This window comes from Microtus ochrogaster, chromosome 22, assembly GCF_000317375.1.
Source record: "Microtus ochrogaster isolate Prairie Vole_2 chromosome 22, MicOch1.0, whole genome shotgun sequence".
NCBI classification, from domain to species: domain Eukaryota; kingdom Metazoa; phylum Chordata; class Mammalia; order Rodentia; family Cricetidae; genus Microtus; species Microtus ochrogaster.
In genome coordinates this window covers 32,824,358-32,842,492 of record NC_022023.1, presented here as the reverse complement: position 1 = coordinate 32,842,492, position 18,135 = coordinate 32,824,358, and the positions used below count along the sequence as shown (strand labels likewise).

Genomic DNA, 18,135 nt, shown 5'->3' with positions numbered 1-18,135 from the left:
AGAGAGAGAGAGAGAGAGAGAGAGAGAGAGAGAGAGAGAGAGAGAGAGAGAGCTGGGTATGTTAACAGGATGACTAAGGGCCATGATTCTTCCTTCCACATATTTTCCACATTAGTACTTCATAGTTGGTACTGTTCAACAGCAGTGTTCAGATAGGAGAGGACTCAAGAATATAACTGCGTTGTTTCATCAAGCTGAGATTGGCTGAACTTTTCTGAAGAGGCAAATGTCCCTTTTCTGTTGTTGCACTAGTGTCTTCCTTGAAGCTTTTGGAGGACAGGAAAGTTTTTTTTTTTTTTTTTTTTTTGCTGATAGGCAGGGCTATTTGTGACGCTCAAAGGTATAGAAGCAGATGTGATTTCTGTGACACTTGCACACTGGTACAATGTCAGGCACCTTCCTGATAAAGGAGGTCATACCCTAATTTTGGTGCATTTTACAGATAGCCACACAACCCTTGCCCATATTCCACACAAACTCCTAAAATGAATAGTCAGAGTGTGATGACATATCCCTGTAATCTCAACCCTTGGGAGCCAGAGGCAGAAGAATCAAGGCAACTGGGCCAGGCTCTAGCTGCATAGAGATGTGATAGTCTGGTTATAGAAGACCATTTCTGAAGAAATAAAATAAAACCAACCGGTTTTTAAAAATTAATATCACCAATGTTTAGTGTCTTCTGATTAAAGAGAACTAGAGAAGATGTAGGAGCATAGGGCAGGAAGGAGGCTGAAGGTCTTGGAAAACCTAGTTTGAGCTGTTTAAAAAGGAACAGGCCATGTGGACCTGCAGACAGTCAAGAAAATAGAAGTATGCAGCAGCGGGGGAGAAAATAGAAGGATGGAAGGAAGGGAGAGCATGGAACACGGAGGTGTTACCCATGGCAACACAGAAACTGGAGACTGAATGCTGAAGGGGTCAAAGGACCTTATAGGAAACTAAATTATAGGTGGCACCGAGTAGAAAATACTCAGCACATGGCAAGCAGGTGGAGTTACTGAACACGCAGGTTAATAGACCAGGAAGTACACTGTGGCACACAGGGTGTGACTAGGATTACCAGCTCATCAGGAAAGACACCATTGGGTTCCTCTCCTGATCCTTGAACACTGGTGACCCTTAACAATTGTGAAAATGAGCATTCTATAAACATATTGTACTAACAGTTCTGAGTGTCTGGGCTCATGTGTGAAATCTCAGCACCTAGGTGGCTGAAGCTGGGGGATTGGAGGTAGTTCGTGGCAATTCTAGGATGTGTTGTGAATTACTAGCCAGCTTTGGCCATAAAGTCCAAATTATCCCTGAAACAAAAAGTGGAATTCTTTCTGCACACGCACTACTTGCTGGAACATAGAGGGCAGAGAGACAATGCTGGGTCCTTCTTTTCTCTGATCTCTACAGAACACAGAGGTTGTAGAAAGTGTGGTGGACCCTGTGTCCCTTCTGATCAGCTTTCAAGCTAAAGCTGCTTGCTCCATCAAGTCATTTTCTCCACTAGACACAGTACAGACTTGCAGAGTGTAAAGAACTATAGAGCTACAAAGAAAAAATACAAACCCAACAAAATTCTAATTTATCAGATTTTTTTTTTCAGGAAGTCTTGGATAGGGTACCAGTGTAGCTTTATGATATCATTCTACTTCTAAGACAATCAGTACCTGAATGGCCTTGGGTCCTTATGATGCAACAAACTTAATTTTTTTCCAGGTCGAGTATCTCTGATCCTGGGCATGTATGTGACTTTTTTTTTGTTTGTTTCTGAAACCAATCAGTGTTGTTGTCTCTTTACCTGATTCTTATAAGTGTGTTCATATCATCCTCCCAACCATGTCTGGTAAGGAAAGAAATTTCTATATGACTTTCAATCAATACTTCCATTCGTTTTGAGAAGTCCAGACAGTGTGAAAGCATGGGCAGATTACTGGATTACTGAACTGGTGTCCTAACTATAATCTTGGCCCTCACATATCTGGGATCATAATTTAGGGATGAGAATTTTCTCTGTCACTGGATGGATCTTCACATTTCACAGTGGAATAACTGACAGACTGGACTCTAGGCTCACTGATGTATGGCTTATGAGCACAGTGTAAAGAAAGTGCCAGGGAAGTTTTGCTGAGGGTTTTTTCACAGAAGTAGAGAAAGACTGGGTGTGCACGCTCAGAGTCAAGATGACCCAGTGCAGCAGTGCGCCTCCACTCAATTTTCCACGTCAGAACTTCCAAGTTAGTGCTGTTGAACAGCATTGTTGGCATGTGAGTGGAGCCGGTGGCCACATCTGCCACTCCTGCATGAGCAGGGAACCTCGGCTCATCTGGCTGGATAGGCATTTGTGTCTTACTCAGGGACCAGTGAGCAACCTTCATGGATCAATGGATTACACTTAGGATGGAGCTTCCAGAGAGAGAACTGAGTCTGTGTTCCATTTTTATGGCACAGGAGCGATCGTGTTCCCTGCTGTGATCCTCCAAACACTCTCTAAAAGTAGCATCAGTGTCGGGACTGCTTGTTCAGGTGTCCCTAAGCACTTGGGAGCTGAGGTAGCTGAGTCACCCTTGTTCATGTCCAGCAACACCTGTGGCATAATGTGCTCCTGGAGAGTTCGACCTAGAAAGTAAAACCCTATCCAGCTTTAAAGAAACATTTCTTCAAGTTGAAATTCATTGTATTTTTTTTCCAATGTGGTCAAAATTGATTACTTGGAAAATTTATACAATATACCCAATCCTACTTTCTTCCGAATCCTCCTAGATCCATCTTTGTGGCCATTCAAAAGAGAAAAAGTAAAAGACTGTACCAGGTCTAATTTGTGTTGTTCCTATACTTCTTGGAGCATGGTTAAAGTCTCACTGGCCAGTCCTTTAAAGATAACTGAGTCCTCTATGACCAACAGCCACCCCTTCTGCCACAGCCATCAAGTGTGAAGAGCTACAGTCAGCATATTTATCACAAATTAAGGACTCTCTTTATTGCCATCTATCTAGACTGTTTCCTTTTTTTCATGGTGGGGGAGAGAAAAGGCTTCTGTGACATGTTTCACATTCTCAATTATGAGTCTGAATTTGCAGATACCAGTGCAATGGCAGCTTCCTTGCCCATCACAGCCACTGACAGTACAGATCATTGACTTCCACATGGTTTTTGGTGATGCCATGGACTATGGACACCAACATAACCTTCAGATTCAGAATGGTCCATGGAGGTCTTTTGAAAAGGCCTCATCGAGAACATGAACCCTTCCTCTTCTCCATTAGTGTGAGCTTCAGCAGCTCTAGTTTCACTTCTCTCTGATGCTTTCTGAAACTCTGCTCAGCCATTTTTTTTCAGTTTAATGAGAACACTTTTACAGTAATCTTCCTATAATACCTGTCCTTTTTAGTTGATTCTGAAATACTGTGCTCTCCCAGACTCATCTTCTGTTGCCTCCTCTCCCCTCTGAGCCTGCATGGCTCTCTCAGGCTCCTTGGAGCTGCTCTGTGCTTCGGAGGATGTCAGCAGCTACTGCTATCTTCAATTGTAAATTCTTAGGAAAAAAATTTTGATTCAATCCCAGTTTTTCAAAATCCAGCTTATCACCACGAACTCATCACCTGAATTACAGGATTAAAAGCCTCTATCTCCATGGCCATAGTGGTCATTAGTTTGGCAATGCATTAATTAACATGAATCAACCTTGATTATGAGAGAAAGAAAGGTCTTGATTTTCTAACTACTTGTATATCTGGTTACAGGTGATATTTTGAAACCCTGGCTCACAGACCAACAATGTTGTCCAGGTATTACAGGACCTTTCTCTGCTAGAGCCCCAAATAAGGTAAGTCTCATTGCTGATGAAGAGCAGGCTCAATCATATATTACGAATGTAAAGGCCTGGAGCCTTTTTCTGTGTTTGAACTGGTGAACCTCATTTATTTCCTCATTTATTTACTCCCTAGTTTTCATGTCTCACGTTTTCCTTATGTTAGTAGTGGGATCACAGAAAACAGGTCAATACTGTGAGCAGTTTGTCTTTAGAATGCATTGCACTTCTGCTCTCAAACACCCTGGCACTTAGAAAGCATTCAAGGCAGGCTTGTGCTGTCCACAGAGGTTTCTTTCCTTTCTTCTCACTTTTCTTCCTGAAAACCTCAATATCAGGAACAGAGTTCTCCTGGTTCACTGTCACTAAAATGCTCTTGAAGACTTGAGCACCATGGGTACTGATTACATTACTGAGGAAACCCATCACAAATCCTTTTGCTTCTAGCTGGGATTTGCACTGTGGAAGGCATAAGAAGGGGTTCCTCCGACTTGGGGTGTTCCTTAACTGTTTTGGTGATACCAGAAGCAGCCTGTGTGGTAACTGATGGGTTAAAGTTAATGCACAAGCCTCTGATGTGTGCACAACCACTCATAGCTATGCAAAGTCTTCCAGTGCTAATCTCAATAGCCTGTTTGTAGATTCTGTCCCTTAAGTAAAATGCTATGTAAGTTCTTCTTCACGTTATATCAAGAGACAGAGATATCCATCCGTAGTACCTACTCTATCACATTACTACCATGGCAAGGGGATCCTAGTCTTGATTTGTTCACTAGAGTTTTTGAGGTGAGTCACCACATGTGGTGTTTTATTTGCTCTAATTTCTCTAGTGAGAGGTTTCTAACACACACAAGTGTGTGTGTGTGTGTGTGTGTGTGTGTGTGTGTGTGTGTGTGTGTATTCCAGACTGCTAGGATGACAGAATGGCTGGCTGGATGACAAGATGGCAGGAGATGCGATTTGATATTCCCCATTTTCTCTTTTCTGTCTCAGATCAGAAGTACCATCGGGAGACCTGACGACATAACTCTCCCACCTCAAGAGAGGTTCCAGATTTTAAGTTTTTTGGGACAAAACATTGAAATCAGCAAAAAACTGCCCCTGCTCTCCTATGTCCACCTGAAGAAGGACATCTTACAACTGGCAGAGGATTATGAGAAAGAGGGGCTCATACAAGAAGCATTTATAACGCATCACAAATTTTTAACGTGAGAACCTGCAGCTTTTATCTCCTTTTCTGTGGCTGATCCCTCAATCCCCCCATTCTCCTTTTCATGCTTCTCAGCCTTGCTGACCTATGGAATTTGACAAAGACATAATTTATTCAGAGTTTTGGCAGCTCACATACATGTTTTTCCTTGCTATTCAAAGACGCGAGGACCAAAGTTGTTGGTATCACCAAAAAGGGACTTCATGAGTAGTTCTTGAGCTTGTCCCCACATGGTGCATATTTTAGACAAAAGAGATGGCAGGTAAACAGAAATGTCTGCATTTCTGGGTCTGTTGATTGCTTTGTCTCGACCCAGGCTTATTGCTGTGTCTAGCAGAGCCCAGATTTCTCTGCTCATCATCCTGTAGCCTATTGGTTGGTATAGGAAGAGGTTAGCCTATCCGGTAGCTAAACCATCACCAGAGGACTGTGGACTACCTGGGGTCATTGTGACTCAACACAGTCCCTATGCCGTTCATCATAATTTGGTAGACAGAATAACTACAAGATTACAGAACTGTCACCAGGGAATAGATCCTATATCCTCAATGACAAAATCTTTTGGTGTATGAGGAAGGAAAAGACAGTGAGGGTCTCACCAGTCATGTCTAGTCTGAGTTTTGTGAAACAGAACCAAAGGAGACAAAGGCATGTGACCCTAAGGAGCTCAGGCACCAGGGAGGAGCTCCCTGGGCATGACTTCATTGATGTTCAGAAAGCTCTGTGTGCTGAGTAGGCACATCACCTTCCTGGTCCACAGAGGAAGAGAAAGCTCAGGGTGAGAGTTGAGCTCAGGTACCACAGTTTGCAATTCTCAGGTTGTGCCACTTCTAGAACAAGGGTTCATTTTGGTTTCCATTGTTGGTGTTCTGCAAGTTGAAGGCAATCCCTTGAGATCACAGTAACTATCATTCTCATATTCTCTTATTTCTACAGAAAAATAATTCTTGTCAAGGCAATCATGTGTTCTCTCAAACGTCAGTTTATCACACTCAGTATTCCATAACACCCTCCACTCAAGAATCTTTCCTGCTTTTGAATTGACCTGAGTGTTGAAGCAGATTAACTAACCTACTTCAACCCTGGGTGGAGAATCACACTGGGTTCCACAGCATAGCTCACCCTAGCTCTGAGCACCATTATCTCCTGTCATTATCTAATGCTCTCTGAGGTGAGGCTATGTCCTGAAGGAAACAATACACTAAGGTGTCGTACGAGCAAAGATCCATGTTGTTATTAGGAGTAGAAAAAATAGACAACTGTTTCCTGTTTTGAACTTCTGGAGAATGGCCTGTTTTCTCAAAGTTCTGTGAGTCCACTAACTCTATCTGCTGCCTTCTGAGTGCTGGGAAAACAAGCACACACCATGTCAGTTTAGCTATACTTCTTGATAACTTATGTTTGTGGAACATCCCTGTCGACAGAACAGTGGGAACCTTTCTCTCTCCGGGCCCGGGGAGGGAAAGGGATGTGGGACTTCAGAGTGTGTCCCTTCTTGCTCACTTCTGGAACTCTTATCTACATCTTAGTCACTGTGCTTTACTCTTTTAGACTATTTGTGGAGAAACTAAGAAAAGGCCCAGAATATAACAACATCCTTTCACGAAGACAAAAATCAAAACTCAAAAAGGTGGGTCTTCATTGTCTACATGGCTGATCTAAAATCTCCAGAGCAGTAAGGACTTAGAGAAAATGGACAGATCCTGACCTTGGGTGAAAGGAGAGCTGATACCGCCTCAGCATAGCAGTACAGGGGAGAGGGATGGCATGAGATGGGGAGCAAGTCCTGCACAAGGCACTGCTGCCTCTCCCCACTTGTTTCCTTTCCCTCTTTTCTGACAGTAGAAATGTTTTAATTCACCATTATGGTTTTTTTTATTGCAGTGTATAAATAAGGTATTTGAAAAAGCTGAGACCCTGAAGATCAAAATATTAGAAGGTTATGGCAGGGAATATGAAGAGTACCTGGCAGATAAGGTCAGTGCGTGAGCACGAAGACAGGTGGTTTTTGAGTCACCAAGTCAGCCTGTGTCATGGGACTGTGTTGTATTCTTTCAGTGGAGTCTGTGGTCCAATGACTAGGACCAAAGCCAACATATATGCACACACACACACACACACACACACACACACACACACATGCAAAGTACAGTAGGGTATGGAGAGTATTGAGATTTAGTTGTTACTTAAGACAACTATACAGCAACTGGGTAAAGTAATAGTGGTTTTTTTCATTAGTACCAGATTCATAAAGCATCACATGCATCCTATGTTGAGACGTCAGATTGAATACAAATACACTTTTTCATCTCTTTGTTGACAAGGCTTTTTCTTATGAGATTTGAAGTATTAGCCTAAACCTGTTTCTCTTTCTATAGAAAAAAAGACAAGAAGTGGAAAAGAACAAGGCCTTCTTGGAGGATATCGGAAGTATCCTTGAACACTCCACAGAATTAACCAATCAGAGTTCTCCTCAGACAGCAGTGGTGTATGACTCACAGGGAGCTTTTACAGAGATGGTCTGCACCACATCAAAGTCTGGACCTCCTTGTGCAGAGTCTAAGGAGGAGAAAAGCCCCAGTAAGTCACCACAGGCTCATGACTCGACAAAACCTTGTGAATAAGCCAGTGTACTTGTATCAGCCACACAAATTTGAGGGTGCTTCAACCCTTTTCCATTTCCTCCACCTTTGGTGTCCATGGATTCACTTTGCTGTGTTAACAGAACCTTGCGTGATGAGTGTTGTCTCTTTCCTTCCTGCCCCCCACTCCGACTGTCTTGGAAAAATAGGCTTTAGCTTATTTTAAGCCAAATTAGTTTCCTCAGAATTTGTTGGAATTAAGATGTTCATCTTTGCAGAGCTCTGTAGAGATTTGAAGAAGCAGTTTAAGAAAATACTGAACCAAGTTTCTTGAGTTCTTTTTATATTTTGGGAGATCAGTCCTCTGTCCACTGTGGGGTTGGTGAAGATCTTTTCCCGATCGACTTATGGATCTATTTACATTTTCCTAGATGTTGGTATCAAGTTATGTCAGCACCAAATGTTGAATATGTTTTCTTTTCTCCTTTAAATTCAGTTATAAATGGGGCACAGAGCTAAACAGAGAACTCTCAGTAGATGAATCTCAAATGGCTGAAAGACACTTAAAAATGTTCAACGTCCTTAGCCATCAGTAAACTGCAACTCAAAACACTCCGATGTTCAATCTTCAATATGTAAGAATGGTCAGGATCCAAAACACTGATGACAGCATATGTTGGAAAGGATCTCGTGTAACTGAAACACTCTTCCATTGCTTGTGGAAGTTCAAACTTCTGTAGCTGCTTTTTAAATCAGTATGGTGATGTCTCAAAAAAATAGGAAACAATCTACCTCAAAACTCAACAATACCACTATTGGGTATATACCCAAAGGATGCTAAACATACCACAAGGACATGTGCTCAACTATGTTCATAGCAGCACTATTTGTAATATCCAGAACCTGAAAACAACCTAGATGCCCTTCAACTACAGAATGGATAAAGAAAATGTGGTACATTTACACAGTGGAGTACTACATAGCGTTAAAAAATAAAGACATCTTGAAATTTGCAGACAAATGCAAGGATCGAGAAAAACACACATTTAGAGATGTAACCCAGACCCAGAAAGACAAATACAGTATGTACTAATTCATAAATGGCTTCTCTATATAAATCAAATAAAAACAAACCTACAGTCTTAAATCCTGGATAACTAACAAACAAAGAATACACTAAGACAGATATACATGGATCTATATAGGAAGGAGAAAATTATAAGGACTTGTGAGTAAATTGGGAGTGTGGGGGTCATGGAACAGGTTAGAAGGGGATGGGGATAAAAAGGGGAACAGAAAAAAATGTGTAGCTCAATAAAGAAAATACTATACCATCTCCCGTGATAAGGAATATGCTAGCACTGTCACTTTTTGAAAGTCAGGCTCAGAGATATTCTTATGGTGTAATGTAGAGATGTGAAGGTAAAGGAGTTTCAGTTGCATGAGATTGTTTTCAGCATTTGGCAGACACTCATAGGAAAATCTCAAATAGCACCAGGGAGATGACTCTATTCACAAATGGCTAGTGTGACAGTGTTAGGACCTGAGCCGGAATCTCCAGATAGCATATGACAACAGGGTACAGCTGGCCACCTCTACATTCATCTCTTCGGGTGAGATTGGTTGGGGAGACAGGAGAAGACCTGTTTTCTCAAAGCACAGCTAGCTGTGCAGACACAGAGGCACAGAAAAGATTCTATTGGACTAAAAATGGCCAGGGAAGGCCAGCACTCCAGACCGTTACACACATCTGTAGATGTGCTGAAGCACCTGTGCATTCTGGCTCACACATGAATGAGCACACTCTGTAGAATACACACAGATCATGGACACACACAGTTCATAAGTTAAAAAGGGAAATCTGCAAAATTGCAGAGAAAAATTATCAAATATTTCAGTTCATTGATTTTATTTTGTTTTTTTTTATTTTTATTTTTTGTCATTTGTATCATCTGGCTTTAAAGCCTGAACAGGCCTGACTCGAGGTCTTGATTCTTCAGCAATCAAATGCTGAAATTTCAAGTTTGCATCACCAGGGCTGGCTTTTCTGAAGTGTCTCTCAATTAGACACTGGCGAGAGAGTCAGCTTTCCCCAGCTGTGAGCCTACACAGTGAAGAGTACACATTTCCAGATGCAGGCAAGAGAGTCAGGTTTGGCCAGCCTTGAGCCTTTGCACTCGGCAATCTACACATCTGCACAGTATATGGAAGGAGCAGGAGGAGGCTCTTCAGTTCCTATTGGACTGGGAGAAACAATCAGGAAAGGATTAACTGGTCCCAGCTAAATAGACAACCTGTCCCTGGAACTTTACTGGGGTCAGTGAACAAACTTCACTCAGTCTGGGGCTGTGACTTTTCTAGGTTTTATGTGCATATGGATGGCCCTGTAGGTCTAGGGTCTCAAGGGTCTCTCCCATCCCTACAACATTCCCTATTATGACTGTCTATGGTCGTATGACCTTGAGAAAGTCTCTGTGTATCCACTTAAAATTTGATGGGTAAAATAGTCTATACAACTGAGCATGCCCACAACAGGATTTCCTCAAGGTGGAAGTTCTGGATACTAGAAGTTTGGCTCAGTCTATATCTGGCACAGACCATGGAAGCAACTTTAGGGAGACTCATGCTCAAGAGCCGTGAGTATACAGGGAAACAATAGTCCATACCTGAGAGTACAGAGTCTAGCAGAACTGGATGTCTGAATCATGGATTAAGAAGGTGCGTCTGTTCCAGAAAAGACACAATGGAAGTTTCCCTCTTTTCTGTCTGTCTGTCCTCTTTAGCTCCCAGATGGCTCCATGTTACAAACCTGAGTTAAGAGTGGACTTTTCCCACTGAGTATGCGAACTCACATAAAAATTTCTATATGATCAACTCACCAGAAATATCTTGTTCCATCCTCTCAAGCAGACAGTGAAGTTCATGCATATGTCTCCCATATAGCTGTGTGAAGTGCTTAGAGATGATACTCCATGCCTGCTTTATGGCTCACTCATGGGGAGGGAGGCACCTGGAGAGAATCTCAATTATATTGTTTTTTATCTCCAGGCTGCCAGGATGAGCTCTGTTCAGGGATATTAGGCCCTATAACCTCAGACTTCTCTCTCTTTTGCATTACAGTTCAGAACACCAAAGGCCTCCTTCCTGTGGTCCTTCCCGAGGACCTGTGTCAAAACTTCCTCCGTTCAGCGTGGGAGAACACCAAAAGAAAGAGAGAAACATGTGGAGTGCTATGCGGCAAACTGGTAAAGATACGAGAACTCATTCCTGACATGAGACTCTTTTCTACCTAGGATTATATCCAGGAACTGTGTCCATACATATCACTCCACAGAGGAAACCTTGGGTGACTAGGCCTGGCCACCTTGAATTTGATGACTTTTTATTTGGTTACTTTTCAGTCTCTTGAATTAAACAATTGGCTTCAACAGTGTAGTTAGGAATTTCCATTCTACTGGTGGTTAATGCCTATAATCTCAGTCATTTGCAAACTGGGGTGGAGGCTTCCAACAATTTCAAACCAAGCTCACATACAGAGTGAGACATTGATGTAAAAGCAGGCAGGCTGCAGGCAGGAAGGCAGACATGAAGCATGGAGACATGCAAATTGACTAACTCAACAAGGAGGAAGATTCATTTCCTTCTGTGGCCTGGTCTGTGCCCTTACTGTGTAGTAAGCCTTGGGATATACATTAAATACCTAAAGATTTCTGAGGAGACCTACTGGCTGCTTCAGGAAAGACCCTAGGCCCAGGATGTGATAAGAGGGACGTTTCAGGATCAGCTTATAGCCAGTGCTTTTAAATAGTACCCCCGCGAAGCACTGGAGCAGTCAAAGTGATGAGACCCTGAGGTGAGGGAGGAGGCTGAGAGTCATTTACTGGGGTGGGGGCTTCACTTCCTTGTATTATGAGAAAGGGGGATTGACAGTGCCAGGACAAATTGTTTTCTTTCTGCAGGTAAATGACAAGTACATCATTTCCCATATCATTATTCCCATGCAAAACGGAGGACCTGACTATTGCCAAGCTGAGAACGAAGAAGAAATTTTATTCCTAGAAGAAGAACTTGGTCTTATAACGCTAGGTTGGATCCATGTAAGCAAACTGACCTCCGTGTTGGCCTCTTCTCACTGTGCTGCCTACATCCTTCTGTGTACAGAGTCAGTCCATGCTAGATCATCCAGCTCTGAGCACATGCAGTCACTAGTGTTCCAGGGTTGAGGCAAAGGCACATTTCCTGGTGCATTTCTAGCTTTCTTAATTCTGTCTCTTACTCAAATTAATTCTTCAAAGTTCCAATTCCTTGTGAGTAGGGGGAGAATGGTAGCTTCCCTAGGATGTAAGAGAACATGGTGTAGAGACCATGTAGCTAAAGCCATATGAATGGAAGTATTTTAACTAAGAGAATTCTTTCTAATGATTGAATGTTGACGTTATGAAGAAACACTTGCTTTGTGAACACCCAAAGAGCTCCTTTATTCAGGGTTTGCAAGTAGTTGGAAAAGATGTATAGGCTTGTGGCAATCATTAAGAAACACAGTTTCTTCCCTAGAGAGTCCTTCCAAATGATTCCCTCATGTCAAAATAAATTACATAAACAAGTAGTTTTTCTTGGAATGGGACAGGTGTAAGCCACGTTCAGGAGTTTATTTCTAGGTTTTGAGAGACCACAAGTACTTTTTTCTCACAACTTGGGAAATTCTGATGTTGCAGACAGACTCCTGGCTCTTCATGCTTCAGTTGCATAAACCTTTACTGCTTTGCCTAACAATAATATGCCATGGCAGATGGAGATCTGCCCTTTGTGCCTGGACACAAGTGGGGGATGACACAGAGAAGGAGCACCAGCTCCCATGGGGCAGAGTGCAGTCTGCTCTATTCTCCAGGAGGTAAACCCAGAGCACTGTGGGTTTCAGAGGAAGAGGAGTCTCATATGAGCTGATTTATGATGAATAATAAAGAGGGGCCAAATGACAGCTTCATGGGGGAGCATTCCTATGTCAGAGAGCAGCTTCGTTGGCTGGGATTTGTCATTGGTATCAGAAAAGGATAGCAGATTTTTGTTGGCATGACCCTTCAAAGCCATGCTCTCAATTGTCAGGTGTGGGCATGAGAACAGTGGTCCTTTTGAGGAAAGGGAGAGCTCTTTGGGTTATTTTCAGCAGAACAGTGATGTGACCAAAGCCAGAGTCCAGAAGCTAAATGAAGGAGTTTCAAGACTGGTTATAGTGGGAAAGTCAATTGATGTTTGGGAGCTGCTAACTTCCAATGATGATGAGAGGGTGATGGCCATGTATTCAGGAAGGTGTGATTTCAGAGATCCAGGAGGTGAGGATTAGAGGGTGTATGGTCTGTGAGAAGGGAAGCTTAGAGTTGGCTCACAGGGATGGCAGGGATCTCCTCATAAGTATGAGTAGGGCATATAGAGAAAGCCTGACTTTGGAAGTGGGGTTCAGTCCTTTCAGTGTAATTTAAGGTCCTTGTGAGATATCCCATCCATGAGACCATTGAGGGAAAATGAAAGGTCATTCGCGGAAGCTAGGTGAAGACAGCAGAAGGAACTTGGTTGCTTCTGCCTGGATTTGACTTATTAAACTTGGTAACTGGGGCGTGCTGCCTGCAAGAGAAGTGATTCGTGACAGCAGAGGAGGAGATCTAAGGAGGAGAAGAGGAACACATGTGGCTTGACAGAGTTTGCAGGAGAATGGATTATGGGGTTCTCAGAAGCCACACAGCAGGGACAGGGGTAGAAGAAATGCAGCATGTGACCCAGGGACAGGCTCCATTATGAAGAGGGTTCCGATCTTATGCTGGATCTGTAGCTCACTAAAGATGGTGGATAATGATTTTTAAGCCATGGTGGCCAGTGACTGCAAGATTTAAAAAAACAAACAGACAAACATAGAAATCTGGGTGCACTGGCACAGTCCTGGAATCAAAGAATTCAGGAGGATGAGACTATTAGATGAAAAACCATGGATCAAAAAAAATCATGTGATGAATTTATTGCAATTGTGGATTCACTCTAGACCATCATATTGGTGCTCATGTCCAGGCCCTAGACATTAGGGTAAGAAAGAGTGATGAGGCCACTCTTTGCACATCTGGTTTAACTGAGTCTAGAGTCCTGGCTTGTATGGGAATTTGGAAATGGTTTGATCATGGTTCAGTTTTGTCTAGCTTTTTGTTTTGCTTTGTTTTCTTGATTTTGCTTTTTTTTCTTTGACTTTTTTTAGTTTAACAATGCTTGATACTTTAAACTATAGCTTAGTTGTAAGCGTGTATATGGGAAGAGTTTAGTTTATTGCCTCCTCGAGGAAACATATGTGCATATACCACTTAGAGAAGGAAAAAGGAAATTACTGGGCACCTGGTACAGCTTTCCAACTTGCTTTCTGTGAGATCGATCCACTCTTGCTCTACTTCTTCCACAGTTTCTTTCGCGTTCATCCCTAAAGTGCCCCTGCTTCCATGCTACCAGTACTTCACCTTTGCTTCTATCTTGAAAGACAGTAATTAGTTATGCGTCTTTTACATCTAATTTGCTTGAGTAAACATCTGCATGGTTCATTCCCATGCTGGCATGCATATGCGTTTACACCTGCTGAGCTAGTGAAGGTTGGAGGGGAGGGAAGGGAAGTGGGGTAAGATAACACTGTGTGTACTGTACCACATCAGGTTGGGCTCCTTTTCAAATAAAGAGAAATCATACCATTCTCAGAGGTAGGATTTAAGGCAGGGAGCTTATAACCCAGAAAGACTGTTGAACTAATGCTTAAAGAAGTCCTGGGAACTTTTGGTGAAGATGGAGGCAGAGCAGAGTATTTCCCTGGCAAGATTTGGGAAATCATGTTGAGAGCCAGTTTTTGGAGCTCCTTTGGCTGCCTTCCTCAGTGGATCAGGGATGGTTCTCATTGTGAACTTTTGTCTTCTTTTTTCTTCTCAGACTCATCCCACCCAGCCAGCCTTCTTGTCAAGTGTGGACGTACACACACACTTTTGTTACCAACAGATGCTGCCAGAATCAATTGCAGTGGTGTGCTCACCCAAATACAAACAGTGAGTATGAAGGATTCTTGTCTGAAAGGTACATGAGCAAAATGTTCTATGGCTCAGAACACTTTAAAAATTAAGTCATACCCAGAGTGTCTTAACTAATTGCTAGAAAAGCCTCCCTTTGAGGTGCACATTCTAATTAACACCAGCGGCTCTTAAAAGATATTGTACAACCACTGAAGTGTTTCTAAGACAACCCCCCAATAAGTGACTCCAACAGACAGAGGATGAAGAAAGTTCACATTGGACACTGCATACAAGTGTCATCTCTTACTGTCCCCAATGACATGGTAGTTCGAATTCCTCAGCAGAGCTAGTGATGGGAAAGCAATGCATCATCCTGCATTCTTTTGTGCCCTAAATGTTGTACCACAGGGACTAGTATTCCCTGGTTTGAGCACAGCCCCCATTTGTTCCTCACAACAATTGACCTGAACAGAAGTAACTTATCGCATGATTCTTCTTCCTTCCCATTTCTACTGTTGAGTCCCTTTGTATCCTTAGGGATCAAGACAGGGAGGTACACAGAGAGGAGTAAGAAGGAGAGGAAGGAGGAGGAGAAGAAAAACAGGAATGGGGAGGTTAATTAGGACCATGACAAAGAGACAAAGTCTAACAGAACAACAATGAGAGTGACTGCTGAGGAGGAGCTGTTCCACAACCTCTGCAAAGGACATGGAGCTGTCCAGGGAAGAGGAAAGAAAGGAGGAGAGGATGGAAGACGGGATCGAGAAGTGAAAGTGAAAGGAGAAAGGGCATGGAAAGGAAAGGAGAGAGATGAGGAAAGAAGCAAGAAAGGAGGAGAAGAAAGATGAAAAGAAGAGAAAGGAAGGAGACTTGGGAAGATATCTGCCTGACTGTGATTTTGCTTTTTCTCATTTTCAGAACTGGAATTTTCACCCTGACTCCTTGTGGATTGGAAGAAGTATCACTCTGCCCCCGGAGGGGGTTCCATTCCCATAGACATGACTCAGTCCTATTCAGTGTACGTATCTGCATAGAAGAAATTGCGGCCACGTTCCCAGTCAGGACATAGAGCCAATAAGTTTATCTTCCTTTCTGAGCCTCATAGATGTTCATTCAGTCTTATCATTCACCTTCCTAGAAATCCACAATAACTGTGCATCTAAGAAGCAGTGGGCAGTGGAAATACGTTTTTCATATTTGCAACCTGGTCACTTACTGTCTTTGATGTTGCAGACAGTCCTGCCCCCTTTTCCTAATATCTGGGGATACCAATACTACGTACTTTGCAGGTAGTTAAGATGATAAAGGAAGAAGAACTGAGGTGGTCTCTGGGTTTTGAGTGTGTGTTCAGTATGCCTGATGCCCTGGATTCCATTCCCAGTAACACGGGTAAAGGAATAACCAACATATTATGGAATCCTTTAGCATATACAAGACCTATTCTATTTTAACTTTTATTCATAAATGTCAGATACTGTTTCAGCTGATGATCTGAATCTCAAGGAAAAGCCATGTAAGATGTGTAAATTAAGCATATTCCCTTCTGGAGATTTGTAGGGTTATCACATGCCTACGGAAGTGGTTTCTTCTCTCAGGTTGTGTCCGTGATAAGATGATGTCAGATCAGACTCATATGAATGAGATTCTGTCACTTTACTTCACATTAGCCTGGAGTTATCCATTCACTTTGATTCAGAACAAATGCAGTAACATAGTGATAGCACCAGAACCCTGTTATATAAAGTAGATAAGAGCCACGGAGATTCAAGGCAGGCTGAAATCCTGGGATCCAAGTGCTAATTCTAAGAGGTAGAACTCTGTGTATGTTTTATTTGTAACATAATAAATGCACAAGTATAATTGTATTTAGTTTGCATCTTACTCCCGATTCTAACATTAAACAAGATATAATGAAATTTCAGCTGTTTGGTAAAACATGTATGTAATTCATTGGTTTTGTTTGTTTCTGTAACTTCATTGTGTAGTCTTTTAAAATAGACCCTGTGATTTTGATTCTGTGTCTCCATGGATTTGCACATTTGAGTTTAGTGCCTGTTTGGTTAGAAGAGGTTGTCAGCTTCTTATATCACAGACTTGTTGCTGGGGATGTTTCTTAGCTAGGAGTGTTCCTGTTTCAGGCACTAGGTCCTGGACTCACTTCCCAGCACTACTGATATCTATCTTGGCGGTGTTTGCCTATAATCCACTAGAGAGCTAGTGGCAGGAGAATAATTTCAGTACCTTTCTGAGTTACCTTGGTTATACATTCTAGCCTGGGTCACAATAGGCTCTCTTTTGGTATACTATAAAATTATACATTGTTGAAAAAACAGGAGTTTTCCAAGCCTTAACCACATCTCCTTTTCTCCAATTGCAGGACTGCAGTCACGTAATCATCCAAAAAAGCAGTGTGACCATCACGGACTTGCGATGAGTGGGAACATGCATGTGTGGTGTGTGTGTGTGTGTGTGTGTGTGTGTGTGTGTGTGTGTGTATGTGTATGTGTGTGTGCATGTGTGTATGTGTGTGTATATATGTATATATGTATATATATGTGTTATGTGTTGTTTTCCTTTTAGCAACTTTATTTTTGTTATTTTTATTTAACTAAAATTTTTTATTTTGCATTCCAATGCCAGTTCCCCCTCCGACCCCTTCTCTAGCCTCTCTGTCTCCTTACCCCATTCCCATCCATTCCTGAGAGGGTATAAGGCCTCCCCTGGGAAGCCACGAGTGCTTGTAATAACAAATTGAGGCAGGGCCAAGCCCATCCCCCCTGAATCAGTGTCCAGAGCATCACATGTGGAATAAGGACATCTGGAACAAAGTGAACCACCTCAGCAGCCCTGGAAAAGAAGAGATGATAACTGCAGCTCTGTGGATTGTGTCAGAGTTGCCTAACCCACATCACGACGTAGACCTCGCCCCCTCCTCATACTCGACAGCCCATCCAGATTGGCCAGTCTGGTAACCATGCTGTCCAGATGAGCATCCTCCTGACTGACTACTATGACCACCAAAGAGAACACAACACATCTCTAAACTATGACTGGCAAAGAGAGGGAACTCAGTTTACCTGAAAAACCTTTCTTTGAAGTTTGTAAAGTTTCCTAGATGTGATGACCTCAACACTGAAGCCAGTGATTACATCATTAAAATTGGTGTCCTGCATAAGAGATGCCCCAGTACAAAATCACCATCAGTGACAGACTGACAAAGACAGCAGACCATGAACTGTGTGGGGTGCGCAATCTCTGTTAATGTTGGCCCTCTTGAGCAAAGAATCTCTCCAGAAAGCATTGTCATTTCCCATAAATTTGACTAAAGGTTATATTTTATTTTAAAGTGTATTTTGAAACAGATTTGTAGTTTTTTTAAAAAATGCTATTTCTATGATTAAATTTTAATTTTGTGTAAAGTTTACTCTTGGGTTTTCCTTCTGATCAAGTTAAATGAGAGTTGTGGTTGCCAGCAAATAGAATTAGCTAGGCACTGGTGGGCCTCATTATGCTAGTTGC

The 18,135-nt window shown here is 42.4% G+C and overlaps 1 protein-coding gene across 1 annotated transcript in view; it reads left to right on the top strand.

Annotated features, from left to right (window-relative positions):
- The window catches only part of LOC113457323 (STAM-binding protein-like), a 25,066-nt gene extending 8,016 nt beyond the window's left edge, over nt 1-17,050 (top strand). Inside the window, exons 3-11 of the mRNA XM_026784283.1 lie at nt 4,793-5,007; nt 6,561-6,639; nt 6,894-6,986; nt 7,388-7,589; nt 10,712-10,836; nt 11,551-11,688; nt 14,540-14,652; nt 15,535-15,634; nt 16,994-17,050. Coding sequence (XP_026640084.1) covers nt 4,793-5,007; nt 6,561-6,639; nt 6,894-6,986; nt 7,388-7,589; nt 10,712-10,836; nt 11,551-11,688; nt 14,540-14,652; nt 15,535-15,634; nt 16,994-17,050 — 1,122 coding nt within the window. The remainder of the gene's footprint in view (nt 1-4,792; nt 5,008-6,560; nt 6,640-6,893; nt 6,987-7,387; nt 7,590-10,711; nt 10,837-11,550; nt 11,689-14,539; nt 14,653-15,534; nt 15,635-16,993) is intronic.
- The last annotated feature ends 1,085 nt before the right edge of the window (nt 17,051-18,135 follow it).